We start from the raw sequence: 21,982 nt of genomic DNA, 5'->3' as shown, positions 1-21,982 counted from the left end.
TTCCGTTCCGCTGACGCGTGCTGATGGGGAGAGCGAGGCCGGGGAAAGCAAGGCCCGGGTTGCACGGCAGGGCCCGGCGGAGGCCGGGATTCGAACGTAGGCGGCGGCCACGTCCAGGTGAAGCGTTCTCTCTGGCCGTGCCGGCACCGAGTGCCCTGTGCGTCAGCCCTGCCCTGCGCCAGCCCCTTGTTAACCTCTGTTCTTCCCTCCCCACCTCGCCCGGCCTCCAGCTCCACGTGCAAGAAGCTTCTGGCAACCACTTGAGCCCGGAGCCCACGCAGCCGGCCCCCAGCGTGGACCTAGACTTCCTGGAAGATGCCATCCTGGGCTCGCCTGCTGCGGGGGGCGGCGGCGGGGGCGGAGGGGGCGCCGACCAGCCCTGCGACATCCTCCAGCAGAGCCTCCAGGAGGCCAACATCACTGAGCAGACCCTCGAGGCCGAGGCCGAGCTGGACCTGGGCCCCTTCCAGCTGCCCACCCTGCAGCCCGCGGACGGCGGGGCGGGCCCGGCGGGGGCCGGAGGGGCCGCGGCCGTGGCCGCTGGGCCCCAGGCCCTGTTCCCGGGGGGCACCGACCTGCTGGGGCTGCAGGCCCCCCCCGCCGTGCTGACCCACCAGGCCCTGGTGCCGCCCCAGGACGTGGTCAACAAAGCGCTGAGCGTCCAGCCCTTCCTGCAGCCCGTGGGCCTGGGCAACGTGACCCTCCAGCCCATCCCGGGCCTCCAGGGCCTGCCCAACGGCAGCCCCGGGGGCGCCGCGGCGGCCACGCTCGGCCTGGCGCCCATCCAGGTGGTGGGCCAGCCGGTCATGGCACTCAACCCGCCCACCTCCCAGCTCCTGGCCAAGCAAGTGCCCGTCAGCGGCTACCTGGCCTCGGCGGCCGGCCCCTCGGAGCCGGTGACCCTGGCGTCGGCCGGCGTCTCGCCCCAGGGGGCGGGCCTGGTCATTCAGAAGAACCTCCCCACCGCCGTGGCCACCACGCTCAACGGGAACTCGGTGTTCGGAGGGGCCGGGGCCGCCCCCGCAGCGGCCGGCGGGGCGCCCGCGGCGGCCCCCGGCCTCGGCACGTCGCCACTGGTGCCGGCGCCCAACGTGATCCTGCATCGCACGCCCACGCCCATCCAGCCCAAGCCCGCCGGCGTGCTGCCCCCCAAGCTCTACCAGCTCACCCCCAAGCCGTTCGCCCCCGCGGGCACCACGCTCACCATCCAGGGCGAGGCGGGGGGCCTCCCGCAGCCGCCCAAGGCCCCCCAGAACCTGACTTTCATGGCAGCGGGCAAGGCCGGCCAGAACGTGGTGCTGTCGGGCTTCCCGGCGCCGGCCCTGCAGGCCAACGTCTTCAAGCAGCCTCCGGCCACCACGACGGGGGCCGCCCCGCCTCAGCCGCCCGGGGCCCTGAGCAAGCCCATGAGCGTCCACCTCTTGAATCAGGGCAGCAGCATCGTCATCCCCGCCCAGCACATGCTGCCGGGCCAGAACCAGTTCCTGCTGCCGGGGGCGCCCGCCGTCCAGCTGCCCCAGACGCTGTCGGCCCTGCCCACCAACGTGGGCGGGCAGATCCTGGCGGCCGCGGCCCCCCACGCGGGCGGACAGCTCATCGCAAACCCCATCCTCACCAACCAGAACCTGGCGGGCCCGCTGAGCCTGGGCCCCGTGCTGGCTCCCCACTCGGGGGCCCACAGCGCCGCCCACATCCTCTCGGCCGCCCCCATCCAGGTGGGCCAGCCGGCCCTCTTCCAAATGCCCGTGTCGCTGGCCGCAGGCAGCCTGCCCACACAGAGCCAGCCGGCGCCCACGGGCCCCGCGGCCACCACCGTCCTCCAGGGGGTCACCCTGCCTCCCAGCGCCGTGGCCATGCTCAACGCCCCCGACGGCTGGTGCAGCCGGCCCCCCCGGCCGCCACCGGGGAGGCCGCGCCCGTCCTCGCGGTCCAGACGGCCCCCCAGGCGCCACCGGCCGCCAGCACACCGCTGCCTTTGGGCCTCCAGCAGCCACCGGCGCAGCAGCCCCCCCCCCAGGCCCCCGCCCCTCAGGCCGCCGCCCCGCCTCAGGCCACCACCCCCCAGCCCAGCCCGGGCCTGGCGTCCAGCCCAGAGAAGATCGTCCTGGGACAGCCACCCTCTGCCGCCACCGCGGCCATCCTCACTCAGGACTCCCTGCAGATGTTCCTGCCGCAGGTAAGTGGCCGGGGAGGGGCGCGGACAGGGGGTGTGTGCTGTGGGGAGGGGCCAGGAGCTGGAGCTCAAGGGGTGTGTGTGTGTGTGTGTGTGTGTGTGTGTGTGTGTGTGTGCGCGTGCGCGCGCGTGTGCAGGGGGTGGGGGAGGGGAGGCAGCGACTGGGAGGGGGGCGTCTGGTGGGCTTGGGAGGGCGTCTCAGAGCGGCACTCCCTGCTCCCGGTGATGCGTGCGTCCCCGAGGGGACAGCCTGACAGAAAGACGAGGAGGGGGACTGACTGGCGGACAGGCTGACTGTCTGCTCTCCTGCTGGAGGGGATGAGAATCAGAGAGAGCCGGGCAAGACACAGACAGACAGATGGGCAGACAGACAGATGGGGCGGGAGGCCGCAGGCGAGGTGGAGCCGGAGGACTGACGGGACCTGAGCGAAACGAACTTGCTGGGGCAGCAGGCTCCCTGGTGCCCGGACCCTGGGCTCCGAGCCGCCCCGGCCTCTGCACCCGGCCTCTCGGTGCCCCTGCGCCCGGTCCCCACCACCCCCTGCTCTGGGACGTTGGGGAGGCCGGGATCTTGGGGTGGGGAGGCTGCGGGGGCCGTGGGGTGACCTTCTGACCCTGTGCGGGCTGCCCGTTTCAGGAGAGGAGCCAGCAGCCCCTCTCCGCAGACGGCCCCCACCTCTCCGTGCCCGCCTCGGTCATAGTCAGCGCCCCGCCTCCCGCCCAAGACCCAGCCCCGACCACCCCCACCGCCAAAGGAGCTGGCCTCGGCCCTCAGGCCCCCGACAGCCAGGCTTCCCCGGCGCCGGCCCCCCAGGTAGATGAACCCCAGCAGCCTCTGCCCCAGCTCAGACCGAGCCTTGCCCCTGCAAACCCCTCCTTCCTGCTCCCCCCTCCCCCCTCGCTCTGGCTGCCCTGCCTGCCTCTCTGCCTCGCTGGCTTGGGAAAGGTGTCCCTTCGCTCCCCAGATCTTTCCTGAGGGTCTCCTGGCAGCCGTGGACTCCTAGGACCAGAGCCAGGCCTGGGGGAGCCCACACCGTAGGCAGGGACACGGGGTGCACACGGCAGGCACTTCTTTCCGGAGTGACCATTTTCGCCTCCGGAGGAGTAACACGGTCAGAGGGTTCGCATCTCAAAAGATAACCGGAGATGTAGCTTGAAAAGCCCTTTCTCCTGAGCCACGGATTCCCGCCCTGCCTCCCCGGGGCGGTTCTGTGCATCCTTGTCCACGTGTGGACAGGCAAGGCGGCGCCTGGATTCTTTTCTTCCCACTTGGTACAAAAGCAAGAGCACACTCCTCATGTGGTTTTGCACATTCTCTCGTTCAGGGACTCATCTCGGAGACGTTGCTTCATTCTTTCGCGGACCGCGCCGTTCTCCGCCGTGCCGACGGGCTGGCATTTATTTAACCGGTCCTTGTTGCCGAGCAGCTAGGTCCTTTCCAGCCTTTGGCTGAATTACCAAGCGGCAAAGCATCACCGTCTGTACGTCACTTCGCGGGGCAGGTTCTCAAAAAAGGAAAGCGCCGGGTCTGTCACAGGCGTCTGTGGTTGTGACGGGTGGTGCCAGATCGCCCTCTGTGGAGTATCGATCGGGGCACCCTTTAATAGCGGTATGTCGTCTGTGCCCGTTTCTGCACGGCCTCAGCAGCGTATTGAACTTCGCCTGTCTGCCGGGTGAAAAGCAGCTTCTCGCCTTGTTTCGGTTTGCGTTTCTGACCACGGGATTGGGCAGGTGTTCGTAGACGTAGAGCTGTTTGTGCTTTCCGTGGAATCGCCTGCTCGTACCCCTTGCCATTGAAAATTTGGGTTCCTGGCCATTTTCTTGTTGATTTGTAGCAACTCTTTACATATGAGGAACGTTGGCCTTTGTCTCACGTGAGCCATAAGCACGTGGGAGTGCTTTTCTGGCGTCGATGTTGTACTCGTTCAAGAAGGACTCGTGGATAGGTCGATGAGCATAGGCAAGGGGAGGAGGAGGGCATAACGTCAGCAAGGTGAGGGTGGCAGAAAGCATCATGGGCTTTGGCCTTAGACGACCACGATTTCACTCTCAGGTTCTGCTACTTGCCCTGTGACCTTCAGCAACCAGTTTCTTCTTTCCTGAAACAGATATTTGGGGAACGAGGGCACTTAATAGGTGCCCGGCCTTGTGCTGACCCAGAGCAAAGCCCCGTACCCGCTGAGGCTCGATTTCTTCTTGTGCAAAATGGGGAGAATAGGTTCTTACGGGTCTGTTAGGAGTAAACGAGCTACCATAGGCTTAGCCCGGAGTAAGCAGGCGGTAGGTATCCGCCATTATCATTTTTTTTTTTTTTTCTTGTCCCCGTTGGGGGAGAGCGGGATCTGGTCCAGAGTCACGGTCTAGGAGGACACGAGACCAAGATGGGATCCGGCCATGTCTGCATCGAGAGGAGAAGCAGAAGTGGGGGAGGGGACCAACGGCCAGAAGCCGCCCGGCGTGGGAGCAACTCACGTTGGGAGCAGTGTTTCTGGAACGGGCCAGATACGGGCCTTTCAGGAAGCAGCTTCCATGGTCCGCCGTTCCGGGGGGTTCGTAGGATCTCCTCTGAGCGCTGTGGGTGCCACGGCACACATTTGCCGTGAGCAGTCATTCCAGTTTACCTAGTACCGAGGACGTTCTTAGAAGGCAGGACTTTTTTATTTTATCTTATTTTTAATGTTTATTTTTGAGAGAGAGAGAGAAAGAGAGAGAGAGACAGAGTGCAAGCAGGGCAGGGGCAGAGAGAGAGGGAGACACAGAATCCGAAGCAGGCTCCGGGCTCCGAGCCATCAGCACAGAGCCCGACGCGGGGCTCGACCTCACGAGCCGCGAGATTACGACCTGAGCCAAAGTTGGACGCTCAACCGACGCAGCCACCCAGGTGCCCCAGGACTTCGTCGTTTTAAAACTGAGACCGTCCCGGGCAAACCAGGACGCGTTTGGTCACCCTACTTACTCCTCACGACCTTCCCCAGCCACATCGTCTCAGGCCATAGCCTGCTCCCTCCGCAGCCCAGCCCGCCCTGGCCCTTGCCTGGTTCGTGTTTCTCCGTAGCACTTGCGGCCGTGTGACCGACTGTCTAGTGTCCTTGTTTACACGGTTCTCGCCATACTGTAAACTCCACGAGGGCAGAGAGTTTTGTCCGTTGTCTCTTTGCCGTATCCCCAGTGGCCAGAACAGTGCCTGGCACACAGCCGACACTCAGTGAGCCTGTATTGAATAAACCAACGGAGGAAATCATTTATTGAAGAAACGAAACACACGTACGAAACAGCCCCGCCGGTGCTGGCTCTGTGCCGAGTACGCCCCAGTGGAATCAAAGGGAGAGAACGTTCTGGGAGGAGACGCGGTTCAGCCGCAGGTGAAACAGCCTGCTAGATGGAAGCATTGAAGGCAGCGGGCTGCCCGTGAGGAGGCTGGCGAGGGTCCTGCTCTAGGCTGAGTGAGCAGGAACAGCCTCTGGGGGGAGGAAGTATTTGAGCTGAGGCCCGAAGAAGGAGAAGTTGTGGGGAAATAGCATGTGCAAAGGCCCTGAGGCCAGGGCCAACTTGGGATGCCAAGGAATGGAAAGTAGGCTGAAGTGCGGGGGGGGGGGGGGGGGGGGGGGGGGGGGGGGGGGGGGGGGGGGGGGGGGGGGGGGGGGTGGAGCGAGATAGGGTCGGAGAGTTCTGTGGTGCCTCGTGGGCCAATGAGTTGGGCCCTGGCAGTCAGGGGGCCATGGCCTTGTCTGATTATATGATTTTCAGTGATCCTTCTGGCTTCCACTGGAGAGTGGTTTGGTGGGCCATGTGAATGGAGGTCCAGAGATCCTCATGGGAGAAGGACAAGGACAGTGCTTCAAAGGGGTGGTCACAGTGATGGTGGAGGCAAGTAGACGGATTCAGGGGACGGTTTGGAGCTCGCTTCAGGATCAGAGGCACGAGGAGGAGGGCATTATGGGAATAGCTTCGTGAACGACACCATTTCTCTTACGGTGAGACCTTGGATTGTGAGTAACTTGTCCTGGGAGCGTCCCTCGCGGGCCCTTGTGTTAGCGGACATTTCTAATAAATTGTAACTTGCTAGGCGAGCGAGGTCTCGCAGCCCGGGTCGTACGTGACGCCGAACGTCCCACGATCACAACTGGGCCGGTGGTTCTCGAAATTCACTTTGCTCTACGAGTGCTTTGGATTACAAGCGTGTTTCCGGGACGAATTACGCTCGCACACCCAGGTTTTCCCGCGCTTCTGCGTGCTGTTCCAGACGCTTTAGAAGCCTTAGCTCCTTGAAACCTCCCTCGGGTAGGCGGTGCGACTATCCCCATTTTACAGGTGAGGAAGCAGAGGCACAGGGCGAGGCAGTCGCTTGCCCGCGGCTCCCCAGCTGGTAGGGCCTGGATTCGAACCCTGACGGTTTGTTGCCAGAAACACCCGAGGGATGCAGGAAGCCAGAGCCGAGCGTGAATCGCGGCTCTGCTTCGCGTCGGGGGCTCCGAGGCGCAGTTGACTCGTCTGCAAAATGGGCACGAGGCCACCGGCCTCACGGGCGCTCGGCACGGAGCAGGCATTCGGGGAGCAGATACGTGCCATGGGCGGGAACAGTGGTAACGGTGCCGTGGCTGACCTTGGAGAAGAGAGGACAGTGTGCATGGAAGCTGGTTCCCAGTCTCACACACACACACACACACACACACACACACACACACACACGGGTCCGCGCCGTGTAGGCGGGCTGTGGCTTTTGTGCCTACGAGAGCGCATGGCATGATGGGAGGTTCTGGACAGACGTCTGTTGGCTGAGCAAGTAGGTGGGTGGGCGGGTGGGAGGCTGACCCGGCGGACAGGCGGGCGAGCGGACGGACTGAAGCATGAAGGCAACACGGAAACGTCAGCCGGGTCCCGACTTGCGATACGCGTGCACGCTCGTGTGCCAGGCCCGTCCCCAGGCCGGAACGCTGCCATCAGGTGGTTCTTTCGTGCGGCCCCCGTCCCCCAGGCACCTGCTTCGTGGCCAGCCTTCCGCAGGGACGTCCAGATGAGGGGATTGATTTTGTCATCGATACCCCGGCTCTTGAAATTGTCCCTTGATGGGGCTGTATCTTCAGGGACGGAACACTGACCATCCTGCTCAGGGAGCGCAAAGCCTCCCGTGTATTGTTTATAGCGGGCTCTGGGAAAAAAAAAAAAAGCCACCACCGTTGTCGCCGTTATTCAAAAAGCGTTACTTGCGTGTGGTTTAAAAAATTCAGTTTGGGGCGCCTGGGTGGCTCTGTCGGCTGGGCATCCGGCTTTGGCGTGGGTCGTGATCTCGCGGTCCGTGAGTTCGAGCCCCGCGTCGGGCTCTGGGATGACAGCTCGGAGCCCGGAGCCTGCTTCGGATTCTGCGTCTCCCTCTCTCTGCCTCTCCCCTGCTCACTCTCACTCGCTCTCTCTCTCTCAAAATAAACTTAAAAAAAATACAGCTTATAAAGAAAAGAAGTGTATACGGTTAATTCCAGCGAGTCTTCCTTTTCGTGGGATTTCTGGCCCTTTCCGCATATAGACCCGCCCCCCCCCCCCCCCCCCCCCCGCCGGCAGTTTCTTTGTAGAGTGCCACCTTGTGGCGTCATAGGGCAGGCACCGCGGACGTTTGAGGCCGGGTCGTTCTTCATCGTGGGGGGCCGTCCCGTGCTCTGTGGCGCGTGGGGTAGCATCCCCGGCCTCCGCCTCCTTGTTGCCAGTAACACCCCTTGTCCAGTGGGGACAACCATGGAGATCTTCAGGGTTGCCGTGTGTCGCTTGGGGAACCAAATCACCTGGGCTGCGAACCGCCCCTGTGCACTTGGCCAGCATCCCTCGTTGTCTGAACTTGGACCCAGGGAGATGCGAGAGCCCCTGTGTGTGTGCAAGGTGGGCGCACACTTTCCCTTTGCGTTTACACACAGAAGCGCCCCATCCTGTTCTCCTGTATCTTGCTTTGCCCGTTCAGCGATACCTCTCAGACCCCTGACTTGCAGACTTTTATTTTTTTTTTAATATTTCTTTATCTTCGAGAGGGAGGGAGAGACAGAACGTGAGCAGGGGAGAGGCTGAGAGAGAGAGAATCCGAAGCAGGCCCCAGGTTCCGAGCGGTCAGCACAGAGCCCGACGCCGGGCTCGAACTCACGGACCGTGAGATCGTGACCTGAGCCGAAACCAAGAGTCAGACACTCAACCGACTGAGCCACCGAGGTGCCCCTTAAAGATTGTATTTTTAAGTAATCTCTGCACCCAACTTGGGGCTCAAACTCACAGCCCCGAGATCAAGAGCCACGTGCTCTCCTGAGCGAGCCAGCCAGGTGCCCCTCCTCTGTTCTTTTTAATTTTTTTTTAACGTTTTATTTATTTTTGAGACAGAGAGAGACAGAGCATGAACGGGGGAGGGTCAGAGAGAGAGGGAGACACAGAATCTGAAACAGGCTCCAGGCTCTGAGCTGTCAGCATAGAGCCCGATGCGGGCTCGAACTCATGGACCGCGAGATCATGACCTGAGCCGAAGTCTGCCGCTTAACCGACTGAGCCACCCAGGCGCCCCTCCTCCGTTCTTTTTATTTTTTTATTTATTTATTTATTTATTTATTTTATTTATTTTTTTTTTTTTAATTTATTTTTGGGACAGAGAGAGACAGAGCATGAACGGGGGAGGGGCAGAGAGAGAGGGAGACACAGAATCGGAAACAGGCTCCAGGCTCCGAGCCATCAGCCCAGAGCCTGACGCGGGGCTCGAACTCACAGACCGCGAGATCGTGACCTGGCTGAAGTCGGACGCTTAACCGACTGCGCCACCCAGGCGCCCCATCCTCCGTTCTTTTTAAATGCTGGTCACAACCCCACTAAAATGACCGGGCTGGTCACAACCATTAACCAATAGGCACTGGGTGTGGTTTGAAAACCACCGTCCAGGAGAACAGCCGTGGGGCAGTCATCAGGCGTGGGGACTCTGGAAACCCCACCCTGCCCCTTCCAAGGCTGCGACCCTAGCCAGGTGACTGACTTCTCTGTGCCTCAGTTTCCTTCCCTGTAAAACAAGGGTGATGATAAGAGCATCTACGTCACAGGGTTGTGGTGAGGAGTAAGTTCATACGTGTTAAAATGCTCAAACGGGGTCAGGCGTGTTGAAAATGCCACAAGATGACAGAAGCCAGGCAGATGCTCCGTAAAGGGCCAGTAGTAACCATTTGGGGCCTTGCGGTCTCTGTCGCGGCCCCAGAGCGCATGTAAACGAGTGAACGTGGCCGTGTTGCAATAAAACTTTATTTATGGACACTGAACTTTGAATTTCCTATTATCGTCACCAGTCACAAAATAGTCTCCTCCTGATTTCTATGCCGCCATCTAAAAATGTAAAACACACACACACACACACACACACACACACACACACACACAAAACAAGCCTCTTCTTAGCTTGTGGGCTATATATGGAATGATAGGCCAGGCAGGCCAGGCTGGCCCCGTCGGCCCATGGGCTGCAGTGCCCTGTAGTTTCGTTATTTATCGACGTGGTTCCCTGTTGGAGATAATACCGAAGGTGGCTTCCTGGGCAAACAGCGTTTCTATAAATATGCCGGTACCCAGGCTTTGCACGGTGGTGTGAAAATGCCTGCAGGGTACGTTTCTAGAAATGGAACTTCTAGATCAGAGAGCGTATGTGCTTCCCAAGCACTTTATGGAAGGCATTGAAGCGATTGTGCCTTCGTGGGCTTTTGCCCGTGAAGCCTCCTCCGATGGCTCCTGGCCAGGCCGCGGGATGTTCCGAATTCGGCACGAACGCCGTCTACATCTGGGCAGTGGGACTCTCCTGGTGCACGGTCCCCTCGTGTGGTAGTTTTTTTAAAACATGACCGGAAGACTCCTTTCATGCCGATTTCGAGAATTTCTAAAACACGGAAAAGAACGAAGAAGGAAAATCAGTCCGTGCAGGGGCCGCCGGTAACATTTGGGGGGGGGGTGTCGTGAAGTTTTCTTTCAGCCTGATCTTCTCCCCCAACCCATTTCAGACATTTTTTTAATTTGGGGGCGACTGGGTGGCTCAGTCGGTTACGCGTCTTGATTCTTGATTTCGGCTCAGGTCACGATCTCACGGTTTTCGTGAGTTCGAGCCCCTCGTCGGGCTCTGCGCTGATGGCGTGGAACGAGCCTGCTTGGGATTCTCTCTCTCCCACTCTCCCTCTCTCTCTGCCCCTCCCCTGCTCGCTGTGCCCCCCCCCCAAAAAAAAACAAACTAAAAAATAAATAAAATAAAACATTTCCAATTTTTAGCGTTAGGTGTTCTGTGCACATGGCTCAATCATCCGAAAGCAGTTCTTAGCGTTTTAAAGCCCCACCCCAGGCCTACCTTCCCAACCCACCGGCCCCTGCAGGAAACCACAATTCCTTATTTGGCGTATAGACTTCCGTGTTCCGCGCGTGCGCCGCCGGGGTTACGTGTGGATTTACGTTTCTCCCCCGTCTCCGACCGCCCAGAAGGTAGCACATTCTAGGCCCGTCTTGGCAGCCGGCGGAGAGTTTCCTGGATCCCTTGGTGCAGCTGGGCAGTGTTCCTCCGTATTCCTCCGCAGGGATGGACGTGAACATGGGTCCACGGGACGCTTTTGGTGTGCATTTCTCTGGTTACAAGCGCGGTTGAGCATCTCTCGAAATGGATGAGCCTCTGTGTTTCCTTTTCTGTGCGCTGTCTGATCATGCCCTTTGCCCCTTGTTCTCGCTGGTTGTTAGTGATTTCTGGAGGCTGATGGCATATGCTCTGAATTACAACTGTTTCCCCCCGTGTTATCATTTGGTTTTTTTGACTTGGTTGGGGAGTGGGGGGTGCTGTGTTTGTCTGTATACATATATTTTTTTCATTTTTAATGTTTATTTTTGAGAGGGAAAGAGAGTACAAGCAGGGGAGAAGCAAAGAGAGAGAGAGAGAGAGAGACACGGAATCCGAGGCAGGCTCCAGGCTCTGAGCTGTCGGCACAGAGCCCCACGCGGGGCTCGAGCTCACGGACCGTGAGATCATGACCTGAGCCGAAGTCAGACGCTCAACCGACTGAGCCACCCAGGCGCGCCTGTATTTGTCTGTATTTTTAATGAGTAGGGGACGAATTTTTTTTAGTTCTTATTTTTAAATGTTGAAAAAGGATTTGAAATATACAGCAACGTTCTAGGAACTGTAGAGAACCCATGGGTGTTCTTTGCTCTGTAACCGGATGTATCAGTTATCTGTTGCTGCGTAACAAATTGGCCCCTCACACTGAGCGGCTTTAACCAATAAGCATTAACTTACCTCGCATAGTTCGTGAGGATTGGGAATCTGGAAGCAGCTTAGCTGGAATCTGCTGGCTCACAGCCTCTCATGAGGAGGTCAGTTAGGGCTGCCGTTATCCGAAGGTTTGTCGGGGCGGGAGACTATGCTTCCAAGGGGGCGGGCTCACGCCCCCCCTGGCAGATGGCCTCAGCTCCTCCCCACGCAGCCCTCTCCAAGGGCACCTCAAAACCCGCTCCAAAGTTTGCTTCCCCCAAAGTAAATGATCCACGAGAGAGTCCTGGGACAAAAGCCGCGGTCTTTTCTAGAACTGCATCTTGGAAGTGGTGTATGCCCATCTCCGCCAAATCTGTTGGTCCCAGAGACTAACCCTGGGACGAGACCCAGGGTGGGAGGAGACCGAATAATGAGGAGGGAGGTGGGCATCGGTGGGGGCCGCCTCGGAAGCTTGGCTGCCGCCCCGATGTACCCGTCGGCAGCGTGCTGTGTTCTCTTTATCCTCCATTCTCTCGAGGTGTGTCCGTTTTTATGCTGAAGCATATGCGTCTGCATCGCAGACGTTCTCCTTTCCTCCTTAATGCCTCAGCCTTCGAGAACAAGAGTGTTCTCTGACTTGACCGCCGCCCAGTTAGCAAATGCAGCAAACTGAGCATTGAGACAGAACCATTGTCCACGGTGCATAATTTATGTAGCCAGTTGTCCAGCGGTCAGGTAATGTGTTCCTCTCATTTCGCTTAGCTTGCCGGCCGTCGTCTGGCCACCTTGCTCAGCTTCCCGCCTCACTTACTTGGGCTTCTCGAACCTGCTCTGGCCACGTGGGTTGTTTTCCCGCGTTCTCTGTCGTAAATACCCCCCCCCAACCATTCAGCAAGTGCCTGAATGGTTCCCGTCCCAGATTCCTAGAGGGCGGCGTACCAGCTCAAAGTCATGACCCCTTCAAAGCCCCCAGGCCAGGGGGCCCACCCGGGCGACAACCTCACCGGCCCGTGTGAGAGCCGAGGGCCTCTCGGATCTCTCCTTAGAGGTCGCAAGCCTTCGGGGAGGTGTGGATTGATTGGTTTGGGGGGGCTTTCGGTTTGAACGGCGGGAAGTTCTTCAGGGCCAGCCTCGGAAGGGTCCAGGGCGCTGGAGGCTTGACATCATGAGTCGGCCCACGTTGGGGGCTCAAGGCAGAGAGCCCCGGCTTTGGAGCCTGGAAGCACGGGTGGCCTCGGGAAGTCCCCTGAGCCCTCTGAGCCCGAATCCTTCCCCATCAACTGGGAAGACACGGGGCGGGGGTGAGGCAGGGGGACTCGGGACCAGCCCGTCTCGGCTCCCTGACCTCCGTTTCCCCCCCGCGTGAAGTGGTTTCAGCGTTTTCTCTGCTTTCAGGCCCGTGGAGGGACCACGCGTAAGTGGTTGCAGGTGGCCGTCCGTGCATACATCAGTGTGGGCTGTCCCCGGGGTGTGGACCCCGTGACAGCAGAAGGGGGCCAGCCCGGGGGTGGGCACACAGCTGGTGCTCACGGGTTAGACAGGGGGCGGCCGGGGTCGTGATTCCGGGGGGGGGGGGGGGGGGGGGAAGGGGACAGTGCAGAGGCGCTCGGTCGGAGGTGTGTTTTAGGCCAGGTCACCGTGTACGTGTAACAGACCTGCGCCCGGACCGCGTGTGCCCGTCTGAGAGACACAAACACACAGGCACACGCACCCGTGGCCCCCCCGGGCAGGCCCGCAGCCATGGCCACGCAGGCACACGGGGACAGAGGTCGCGGACACTTAGAGGGCCCACGGCTCTGGGCCGGCGTCCAGAGGGCCCTGGCCCTGACCCTCAGTTGCCACCCTCGTCCTGGGCGCTCTGGGGCCCCCAGCCCCCCGCATCGGTGCCGGTGTCCGTGTTCCCGGCTCAGCCGGACGGCCAGGCCCCTCGGGGCTGGCGGCTGGGATGCCGTCGCTGTCCGGCCGCCTCCTTCCCCTTTGCTGCTCTGCTCGCGCTCCCTGGCCCCCCTGCCTCCCCGCTGGGCAGCTGGTGTGGTGCCCCCGCCGCCCGCCCGCCCGCCATCACCACTGCTTTCTCTGCTGCTGCCCTCGAACCCTGCAGAGCTCACCCACGTGGGGGGGGGGGGGGAAGGGGACCTCCAGGGAGGGGGTGAGATCAGAGGAAAAGGGACCGAGGTGGGGTGGGGGCAGGTGGAGGGGTGGGGTCGGGGGACCCGTAGGCGGGTGCAGCGGGCTGTTCGGAAACGAGGGGCAGGAAGGAGAAGCCGTGCTGAGTCCTTTCTCTCGAGACAAGGGGTGGCTCAGGAGGAGGTCATTTGGGGCGGCTGGGGTGCCCAGCGTACTGGGGCAGCGGGAGCCAAGGTTGGTTCTGACCCCCGCCCCCTCCCCTCTCCCTCCCTCCCCCTGCCCAGATCCCGGCAGCGGCTCCACTCAAGGGCCCAGGCCCCTCCTCGTCCCCGTCACTACCTCACCAGGCCCCTCTGGGAGACAGCCCCCACCTGCCCTCCCCACATCCCGCCAGGCCCCCGTCCCGCCCGCCCTCCCGCCCCCACTCCCGCCCGCCCTCCCAGCCTCAGAGCTTGTCCCGCCCGCCCTCAGAGCCCACCCTGCACCCTTGCCCCCCGCCCCAGGCGCCCCCGACTCTGCCGGGCATCTTTGTCATCCAGAACCAGCTGGGGGTCCCGCCACCGGCCGGCACCCCGGCCCCCGCGGCCCCAGGCCCCCCCCAGCCCCCGCTGCGCCCCCCATCCCAGCCCCCGGAGGGGCCGCTGCCCCCGGCCCCCCACCTCCCGCCCGCCTCGGCCCCCCTCTGTCGTGGCCTCCACGGACGCGTCCGCCAGGCTGCAGGCCCCGACGCCGCCTGACTTCCAGCTGCAGTTCCCGCCCGGCCAGGGGCCCCACAAGTCCCCCACGCCCCCTCCGACCCTCCACCTGGTCCCTGAGCCCGCAGCGCCCCCCCCACCGCCTCCTCGGACCTTCCAGATGGTGACCGCCCCCTTCCCGGCGCTGCCCCAGCCGAAGGCTCTGCTCGAGAGATTTCACCAGGTAATCGGAGGCAGGGACCAGCCCCGCCGCCCCACCCCGCGAGCCCTGGCCTCCCCGCACAGTCTTGACGGGGAGACCCTCCCCAGCCCTGGCGCCCGGCCGCCGCCACCCCTAGGTGCCACCTACCCCTCAACCACCTGTCCCCCGTCCTCAGGTGCCGTCCGGAATCATTCTCCAGAACAAGGCCGGGGGGGCCCCCGCCGCCCCGCAGACCTCCGCCAGCCTGGGGCCCCTCGCCAGCCCCACCGCCTCGGTGCTGGTCAGTGGGCAGGCCCCATCCGGGACCCCCACCGCCCCCAGCCATCCCCCTGCCCCGGCACCCATGGCCACCGCAGGTAGGGGAGAGGTAGCCCCACGTAGGAGAAACGGGGGGGCTGAAGGTGGGTGGGCAGGGGGGAGGGGGTGCGGGCCGGGGCAGAGCTGTGGGTGCGTGAACCAAGGGGTCACCCGGACCTCACGGGACAGGGAAGGTGCAGGAGGAAGGGCTGTCTCCCCCGATCCGAGGGGGCGCTCAGTTCAGGGCTAGGCCAGGCTACCGAGGCCAAAGAACCAGAGGAAAGTGGGCACGGGCTTGGGGGTCACAACGTGGAGGGGCCTTTGTGCCAGTGACCCCTGAGCCCGGTCTGCCCCCACCCCCACCCCCAGGCCTCCCTCCTCTGCTTCCTGCCGAGAGCAAAGCTTTTGCCAGCAACCTCCCGACCCTGAGCGTGGCCAAGGCCTCCGTGGCTGGGCCGGGGAAGTCTTCTGGGCTGCAGGTAAGGGGCCACCAGAGTGGGGGGCGCTCTAGGGCCAAAGCAGCGTCACCGGGGAACCGGAAAGGGTCCCGCGGGACAGAGGAGGCCAAGCGACAGGTGCCCAGTCTGGGCGGTGGGTCCAACACCAGGTCAGCCCGGTGGCGCCTGTGAGAGCATGAGACGGATGGAGAGCCACAGACCCCGAGACAGAGCGTGATGACAGGAGTGATGGCCCGAGTGGGTCCCTGGGGGCGGCAGCCGGGAGAGGTTGAGGCTGGAGGAGGAGGGAAGGGTCAGGGAGTCGTGCCATGGGGGGCCCAGACTGGAGGGGGGCAGAGCAGTGTGGGGGAGACTGAGGCAGAGACCGGCTGCAGGAAGTGCAGGGCGGAGGGGGGAGGGAGGAGGGAAGGCAAGAACACAGCTGGTGGAGGGACCAGGATGCCAGTGTCTGGGAGGGCCTCGGAGGCCAGATTGCTGCCGGTGGCCGAGAGGGAAGTGGGGGCGACTCCAGACGGTCAGCAGGGTCGGGGGGAGGCCGATACCCACGTTGGAGAAGGGGTGGGAGAGAGCCAGGCAGGTTCAGCGTGACAGGCGGCGGGTCCCCGGGCCGGGACCCCACCGCGGGGGGCGGGCGGGGGGCATGGGCCCCCTCACCTTTGCCGAGGGCCAGGTAGAAGGGGGGTCGGGCGCCGAGGGCAGGCCTCTCTGTGCCGATACCTCTCACCCGCCGGTCTCCTTCTGCAGTACGAGAGCAAGTCGAGGAAACCCCCCCACCCTTCAGCCCAGCAAAGAAGCCTGGTGAGTTGCCGCCCCGCGCCCCGCCTCAGCCTTCCCCGAGGCTGGGGAGCAGGCCGTGGGGACCACCCTTCAGAAGGGGTTAGCTGTGTGATTTGGGCCAATAGGATTCCCCCCGCAGACCCTCGGTTTCCTCTCTAGAAAATGGGGTGGGAGTCGTAGCGGTCACAGGGCAACAGGTGTGGGTTCCTGGACGCTGGTAAGACGGGCGGGGGTTCCAGGGAAGAGGTGGATGGGAGTCCAGGTTGGTGCGTAGATCGTTGTGGGTCCGCGGGCTGTTCGGATGGCATTTGGGTGGACGGGCGTTGGGGTGGGCGATGGGGGGCCTGGATGGGTGTGGGGGTGGATAGATGGACATTTGGGTGGGCGGGGGGTCTGGGCGGGCGATGGGTAGACCTCGGGCGCTCGCCTGCATGCTCTCTGTCGTCTGCCCTCCCACGGCAAGTGTTTGTCAGGACTCAGGGCCCAGTCCTGTGCTGGATTCTGAAAACACAGGACAAGGATCCTGTGAAAACACAGGAGAGACAGTCACACCATAAAGCGATAGAAGTCACCGCTACGGGCTGTGGTAGAAAACAGCCCTGGAGAGAACTGGATCCTACCCGCCCACCTCCCAACCGCCCCTTCCCAGGGTTGCGGTTGGGACCGAGGCAGACTGGGGACGTGCTGACCCCTGGCGGCAGGAGACGGTAGAACAGCAGAGCATGGGAGGAGGCGCTCGAAGCCCTGGCCTCCGGCTCCCAGCCCTGCCTCTCCCTCGCCCTGAGTCCCCTGGGTGGAGGCAGGTCACTCCTCTGGGCCTCGAGTCCTTCATCTGTAGAGTGGGGACAGTGAGCGCGCCTCCTCCCTTGGGCTGTTGCCAGAGTCCGTGAGACAGAACGAGGCTGCTCAGCACACATTAGGACATTTCCCCGGTTGTGGGCACTGGGGGCCCCCGGGGGCTCGGGGCCGGGACCTGGTTTCTCCCGGCCTCACCACCAGCTCTGTGTGTGTGTGTGTGTGTGTGTGTGTGTGTGTGTGCTCGCGCGCGTGTGCCTGTGCGTGCGTGCCGTCTCTCCCCACCCCACCCCACCCCCCAGTTTCCTGGAACATTTGCACAAAACATCAGGGCTCCGTCCTGCACCCTGACTACAAGACAGCCTTCCCCTCCTTCGAGGATGCCCTGCATCGCCTCCTGCCCTACCACGTTTTACCAGGGTGCCCTCCCCTCCCCCAACGACTACCACAAAGGTGAGCCCCCCCCGCCCCCCCCCCCCCCCCGGGACTCTCCCTACCTGGTCTCTAGCGTGGGGAGGATCAGCGCGAGCCCCGCCCCCCAGCGTCTGTGCCTCTGGACCTCGTCTCTTCTTCCTTAGTGGATGAGGAGTTTCAGACGGTCTCCACGCAGCTGCTGAAACGCACCCAGGCCATGCTCAATAAATACCGCCTTCTGCTCCTGGAGGAGTCCCGGGTAGGGCGCTGTCCCCCTTCCTCCCCGGGAGAGACCCTGCCCTTTTCCCCTTCCCCCCCCCCCCCCCCCCTTCTGGGCAGGGTGGAGGGAGGGAGGGAGGCTGGTGGTCAGATCCCAAGAAGGACAGCTTGGAATCTGCTCCCAGCCTTCTGGGTTTGCCCCCCCCCCCCCCGGACCCTCCCCCTCCTGGCTGCTATTCTCTCTTCTCCCCCCTCAGAGGGTGAGCCCCTCAGCGGAGATGGTCATGATCGACCGAATGTTCATTCAGGAGGAGAAGACCACTCTTGCCTTGGACAAACAACTGGCCAAGGAGAAGCCCGGTGGGTGGGGAGGGGAGGGGAGGGGAGGGAGGGGAGGGCGAGGTGCCCCCCAACTGGTGCCCCTGCCCTGGAGTTAGAGGGGGGTTGGGGAGGAAGAGAGGTGCGTGGCCTTACCTCCTACCACTAGGAGGCGCCCGAGCCTCGCCTCCGCGCAGTGCCTGGGTCTATCTAGCCTGACCTGCGGGCTCTGAGACCAGAGAGAAGGGGGTTCGTTTCCTTCATCACTGTGTGTCTGTTGCACTCCATCCTGGCAGAGAGGGGACCCCACTCCCCCCCCCCCCCCGCAGCCACCAGGAGATAGAAAAGCGGGGGAGCAGAGCCAGGACTAGGGTGAAGTCAGCAAGGCGTCTGGGTGACACAATGTAAGGGCCATTCACAGCGGCCGACTCCTGCTTGCACAGCAGGGGGATTTGGGAATGGCAGGGGCGTCGTAGCCACCCGTGTGTCCGTCCTGAGGGCCTGATGAGCCCGGGCCTCAGCCCGCGGCCCGGCGGCTGGTGGCCGCGGGCTGCTGGCCGCACCGGGGCTCCCCCTGGCCGCGCCCTTCGCGGGGCGCCTCGCGCCTCTCCTAACCCCCGCGCGTTTTCTCGGCCCCCTGGTTTTGCAGACGAGTACGTGTCTTCCTCGCGCTCCCTTGGCCTCCCCATCACCGCCTCTTCCGAGGGACATCGGCTCCCCGGCCACGGCCCACCGCCGTCCTCGGCGTCCGGGGCCCCCGCCCAGCCCCTCTGCACCTGCCCACCAAGCTGGTGATTCGGCACGGAGGGGCGGGTGGCTCGCCTTCCGTGACCTGGGCTCGGGCGTCCTCCTCCCTGTCCTCCTCCTCCTCCTCCTCTTCCGCCGCCTCCTCCTGGACGCCGACGAGGACGGCCCGATGCCCTCCCGCAACCGCCCTCCCATCAAGACCTACGAGGCCCGCAGCCGCATCGGCCTCAAGCTCAAGATCAAGCAGGAAGCCGGGCTCAGCAAGGTGGTCCACAACACGGCCCTGGACCCTGTGCACCAGCCGCCGCCCCCCGCCGCCCTCAAGGCAGCCGAGCCCCCGCCCCGGCCGCCGCCGCCGCCCCCGCCGCCGCCGCCGCCCCCGGCCACCGGCCAGATGAACGGCACGGTGGACCACCCGCCGCCGCCGGCCACCGACCGCAAGCCGGCGGCGGCCCTGGCCCCGCACTGCCCGCGGCTGCCCCTGCGGAAGACGTACCGCGAGAACGTGGAGGCCCCGGGCAGCGGGGCGGGGGAGGGGGCCGGGGCCGGCAGAGCCCGGGGCGGCAGCCCGGCGCCACCACCGCCGCCGCCGCCGGCCGCCAAAGTGGACGAGGCCACCAGCGGGCTCATCCGCGAGCTGGCCGCGGTGGAGGACGAGCTGTACCAGCGCATGCTGAAGGGGGCCCCGCCGGAGCCCGCGGCCGGCGGCGGGCAGGGCAGCGGCAGCCGGGATCCCGCCTGGGAGGCGCCTCCCGCCAAGCGGCGCAAGTCCGAGTCGCCCGACGTGGACCAGGCCAGCTTCTCCAGCGACAGTCCGCAGGACGACACGCTCACGGAGCACCTCCAGAGCGCCATCGACAGCATCCTGAACCTCCAGCAGGCCCCGGGTCGGACACCTGCACCCCCGTACCCCCACGCCGCCCCGACGGCCGTCGCGCCCGCCTCCCCGTCGCCGCTGCACAGGCCCGAGGCCTACCCGCCCTCCAGTCACAACGGCGGCCTCGGCGCCAGGACGTTGAACAGATAACACCGGGCTGGTCTTCCCTTCCCCTGTCCCGCCTCCCCAGGTCCGCGCGGACGCCGGGGTGGGGGGGGGGGGCCCGGCCGGGCGCCTGACCTCAGCCTCCTGGGGGGGACACGAGCCGCCGGGGATCCCCCGACAGTTTTTCTTGCCTAAGTTATTTGAGTCACAAAGGCCCCCTCCCCCACTTCCCGCGCCAGCCGGGCTTGTTGGGTGTGGGATCGGGGGACTTCGGGGAGGGGGCTGTGGTGTAAAATGCCCCCCTGCCAAAGGTGGGGGCGATCCCGGTGTTTCGTCATTTCCTATTTCTTCCCGCTTCCTGCCACGCTCTGCCCCACCGTCGGGGGGTGGGGGTGGGGGGCACGTGTGCGTTTGCCGGGGTTGCAGGTACCCTGGTTGCTCCCCACGCGTGTCCCCGGACTGGGCTCGTCCGCGTGGCTTCACAGACCCACGCGCCAAGGGCGCTCAAAGCTGGGGGGGCTGGGGGAGGGGGGTCCCTGCCAGCCTCGCCCAGCGCCCCCCCTCTCTCTCTAGCGCCCCCCACAGGCTGTGAGAAGAACCACAGGGCAGGGCGGGCGTCAGCCAGCGTCCCGGGGGGGCCCCCCTCTCGGAGGGCTGTGCCCGCGGGCACCGTGTCACATCCACGTGTGTGCGTCCAGCTCCGTGTCCTGTGCCCCCCCCCCCCGTGTGTGTGCTCGAGTGAGCAAGAGAGAGAGAGAGAGATTTCGAACCCTCCCGTCCCTCGACTTAAAATCCGAGCACCTCCCAAACAGGAAACCGGGGTCTCCCTCCCACCCCTCCACCCCTCACCCCCACCCCAGCCAGTCTTCCCAATGTTCTTCCTGCCGCCAGCCACCCGCGCCAGATTTTGAAATCTCGGAGACAAAAACTAGTACTGTAAGATAAATTTTTTTGTACTGTATTTATTGTGTATAACGATTTTTTTAAAGGAGAATTCTGTACATTTAGAACTCTTGTAAATTAAAAAACTGATCCTTTTTTTAAAACTGTACCGACTCTGTCTCGGCCCCATTGCTTTTGGGTCTTTGTTGGGGGGGGGGGGGGTGGTAGGGAGGGCGGGGGGAGTGGTTTGAAGTCTAGGGGGTGGGTCCGGACCTGAGCGGGGGAAGGGCATCGTGAGGGCTCGATTCCACGTATATTTGTTGAACGCCTGTCGGGTGCCTGTTCTAGGCACAGGGGTGCGGGCGGCCGAGCAGGGCAGACAGAAGCCCCTACCCTGGGGGAGAAGCGGAGAAGGCCGACGGAAAGCAGTTAAACCAAACACGGGTGATTCTTCCCGTTCCCCCCATAAAGTTCTGTGGTCTCCGCGAAGGCCGAATCCGCGAATACTGAAGTGCCCCTCCTGGAGGAAACAGGAGGTTAGCTTCCTACCAACGATCAGTCGCAACATTTTCCTAAGCTGCTGGATACGTGTATTTCTGTAAAGACGTGTTGTTCATATATGTCGTTGATCCGTCCGCATCGGGCTCCTGGCCAACAGCGCTGTGACTCAGGCCTGAACAACGCTTGCCTGACACCCGGCCGGTCTGCGTAAGGCACATCCCGGCCTTCTGGCGCTTAGGAACGCCGGACAGCCCTGCACCAGGGCACCTTCCACCGCGACGTCGCCGACGAAAACCCAAAAAACGTGAAAACATGGCACCAAACAACTTGAAAAGGACCCCTGTCGGGACGAGAGCTGACACCAGAGGGCGGGGCGTTGGCTTTGCTCAACCTTCGCCGGAAACTACGCGTGCTGGACGACTCCCGTGTTTTGCCGGTCCGCGTCTGTCTGCGAGTTTGGGGGTGGGGGGTACCAGTAAATTTTAACAAGCGGATGACGTCACAGACAGGGCATCCGGAAACAATGAGGATCGCCTGTAAATGCGAGCAGCGTCAGAGGAAGAATAGTCGAGCGGCGCGTGCTAGGGTCCTGGGGCCACCATAACACCAAGTACCACAAATTGGGTGGCTTCAATGAGCAGACATTTGTTCTTTCCCGTTCTGGAGGCTGGACGTCCCACGCCAAGGCGCCGGCAGCACCATGGCGTGGGGGTCCTAACTTGACCTTCCGGCTGATGGTTCTAGCCTTGGGGCTAACCAGCCCCGGTGTCTCCTAAAAGGAGACCGTAACCATATTGGAAAATGGCCAACCCTTCCCCAGTGTGGCCTCATCTTCACTTGCTTACATCTGCAAAGATCCTGTCTCCCAATAAGGTCACATTCACAGGTGCTGGGGGCGGGGACATCGGCACAGCTTCCGGGGGGGACACAATTCCTAAGACGGGGAAGAGGAATGGACAAGGCTAGTCCGGTCCTAAGACGCCTTTGTGTGAATGAGAAAACGGCGCCCTTTTCTTCTGGGCACTGAGGTTCTGTTTTGTTTTGTGTTTGTGTTTGTTTTAATTAATTAATTGATTTTGAGAGAGAAGTAGGAGGGGAGGGGCAGGAAAAGAGGGAGAGAGAATGCCAAGCCGGGTCCGTGCTGTCCGCGCAGAGCCCCCACAACGGCTGGG

General features: G+C 63.0%; 1 protein-coding gene and 1 long non-coding RNA gene across 4 annotated transcripts in view; one reads left to right on the top strand and one right to left on the bottom strand.

The window, feature by feature from the left end:
- BICRA (BRD4 interacting chromatin remodeling complex associated protein) overlaps window positions 1-19,960 on the top strand; it is a 79,059-nt gene extending 59,099 nt beyond the window's left edge. Inside the window, 16 exon segments of the mRNA XM_042920943.1 lie at window positions 231-1,872; window positions 1,875-2,176; window positions 2,811-2,987; window positions 13,808-14,202; window positions 14,204-14,441; window positions 14,596-14,776; window positions 15,087-15,212; window positions 15,928-15,973; window positions 17,050-17,068; window positions 17,070-17,159; window positions 17,161-17,200; window positions 17,326-17,420; window positions 17,638-17,740; window positions 18,348-18,461; window positions 18,464-18,586; window positions 18,589-19,960. Of these exon segments, the coding sequence (XP_042776877.1) occupies window positions 231-1,872; window positions 1,875-2,176; window positions 2,811-2,987; window positions 13,808-14,202; window positions 14,204-14,441; window positions 14,596-14,776; window positions 15,087-15,212; window positions 15,928-15,973; window positions 17,050-17,068; window positions 17,070-17,159; window positions 17,161-17,200; window positions 17,326-17,420; window positions 17,638-17,740; window positions 18,348-18,461; window positions 18,464-18,586; window positions 18,589-19,472 (4,575 nt within the window). The 3' untranslated portion in view covers window positions 19,473-19,960.
- Window positions 15,656-19,508, bottom strand: LOC122209187. 3 transcript variants are annotated; one of them, XR_006197485.1, is made up of 4 exons: window positions 19,422-19,508; window positions 17,855-17,927; window positions 17,245-17,360; window positions 15,656-16,475 (listed from the first exon to the last, which is right to left on the bottom strand). It is a non-coding gene; the product is annotated as an uncharacterized LOC122209187 (long non-coding RNA). The 3 variants fall into 3 exon arrangements; XR_006197484.1 differs by having other exon boundaries at window positions 17,245-17,357; XR_006197483.1 differs by having other exon boundaries at window positions 15,656-16,453; window positions 17,245-17,357.
- Window positions 19,961-21,982: the final 2,022 nt, after the last annotated feature.

Source organism: Panthera leo, chromosome E2 (genome assembly GCF_018350215.1).
Source record: "Panthera leo isolate Ple1 chromosome E2, P.leo_Ple1_pat1.1, whole genome shotgun sequence".
Taxonomy (NCBI): domain Eukaryota; kingdom Metazoa; phylum Chordata; class Mammalia; order Carnivora; family Felidae; genus Panthera; species Panthera leo.
This window is presented reverse-complemented; position numbering and strand designations above follow the sequence as displayed.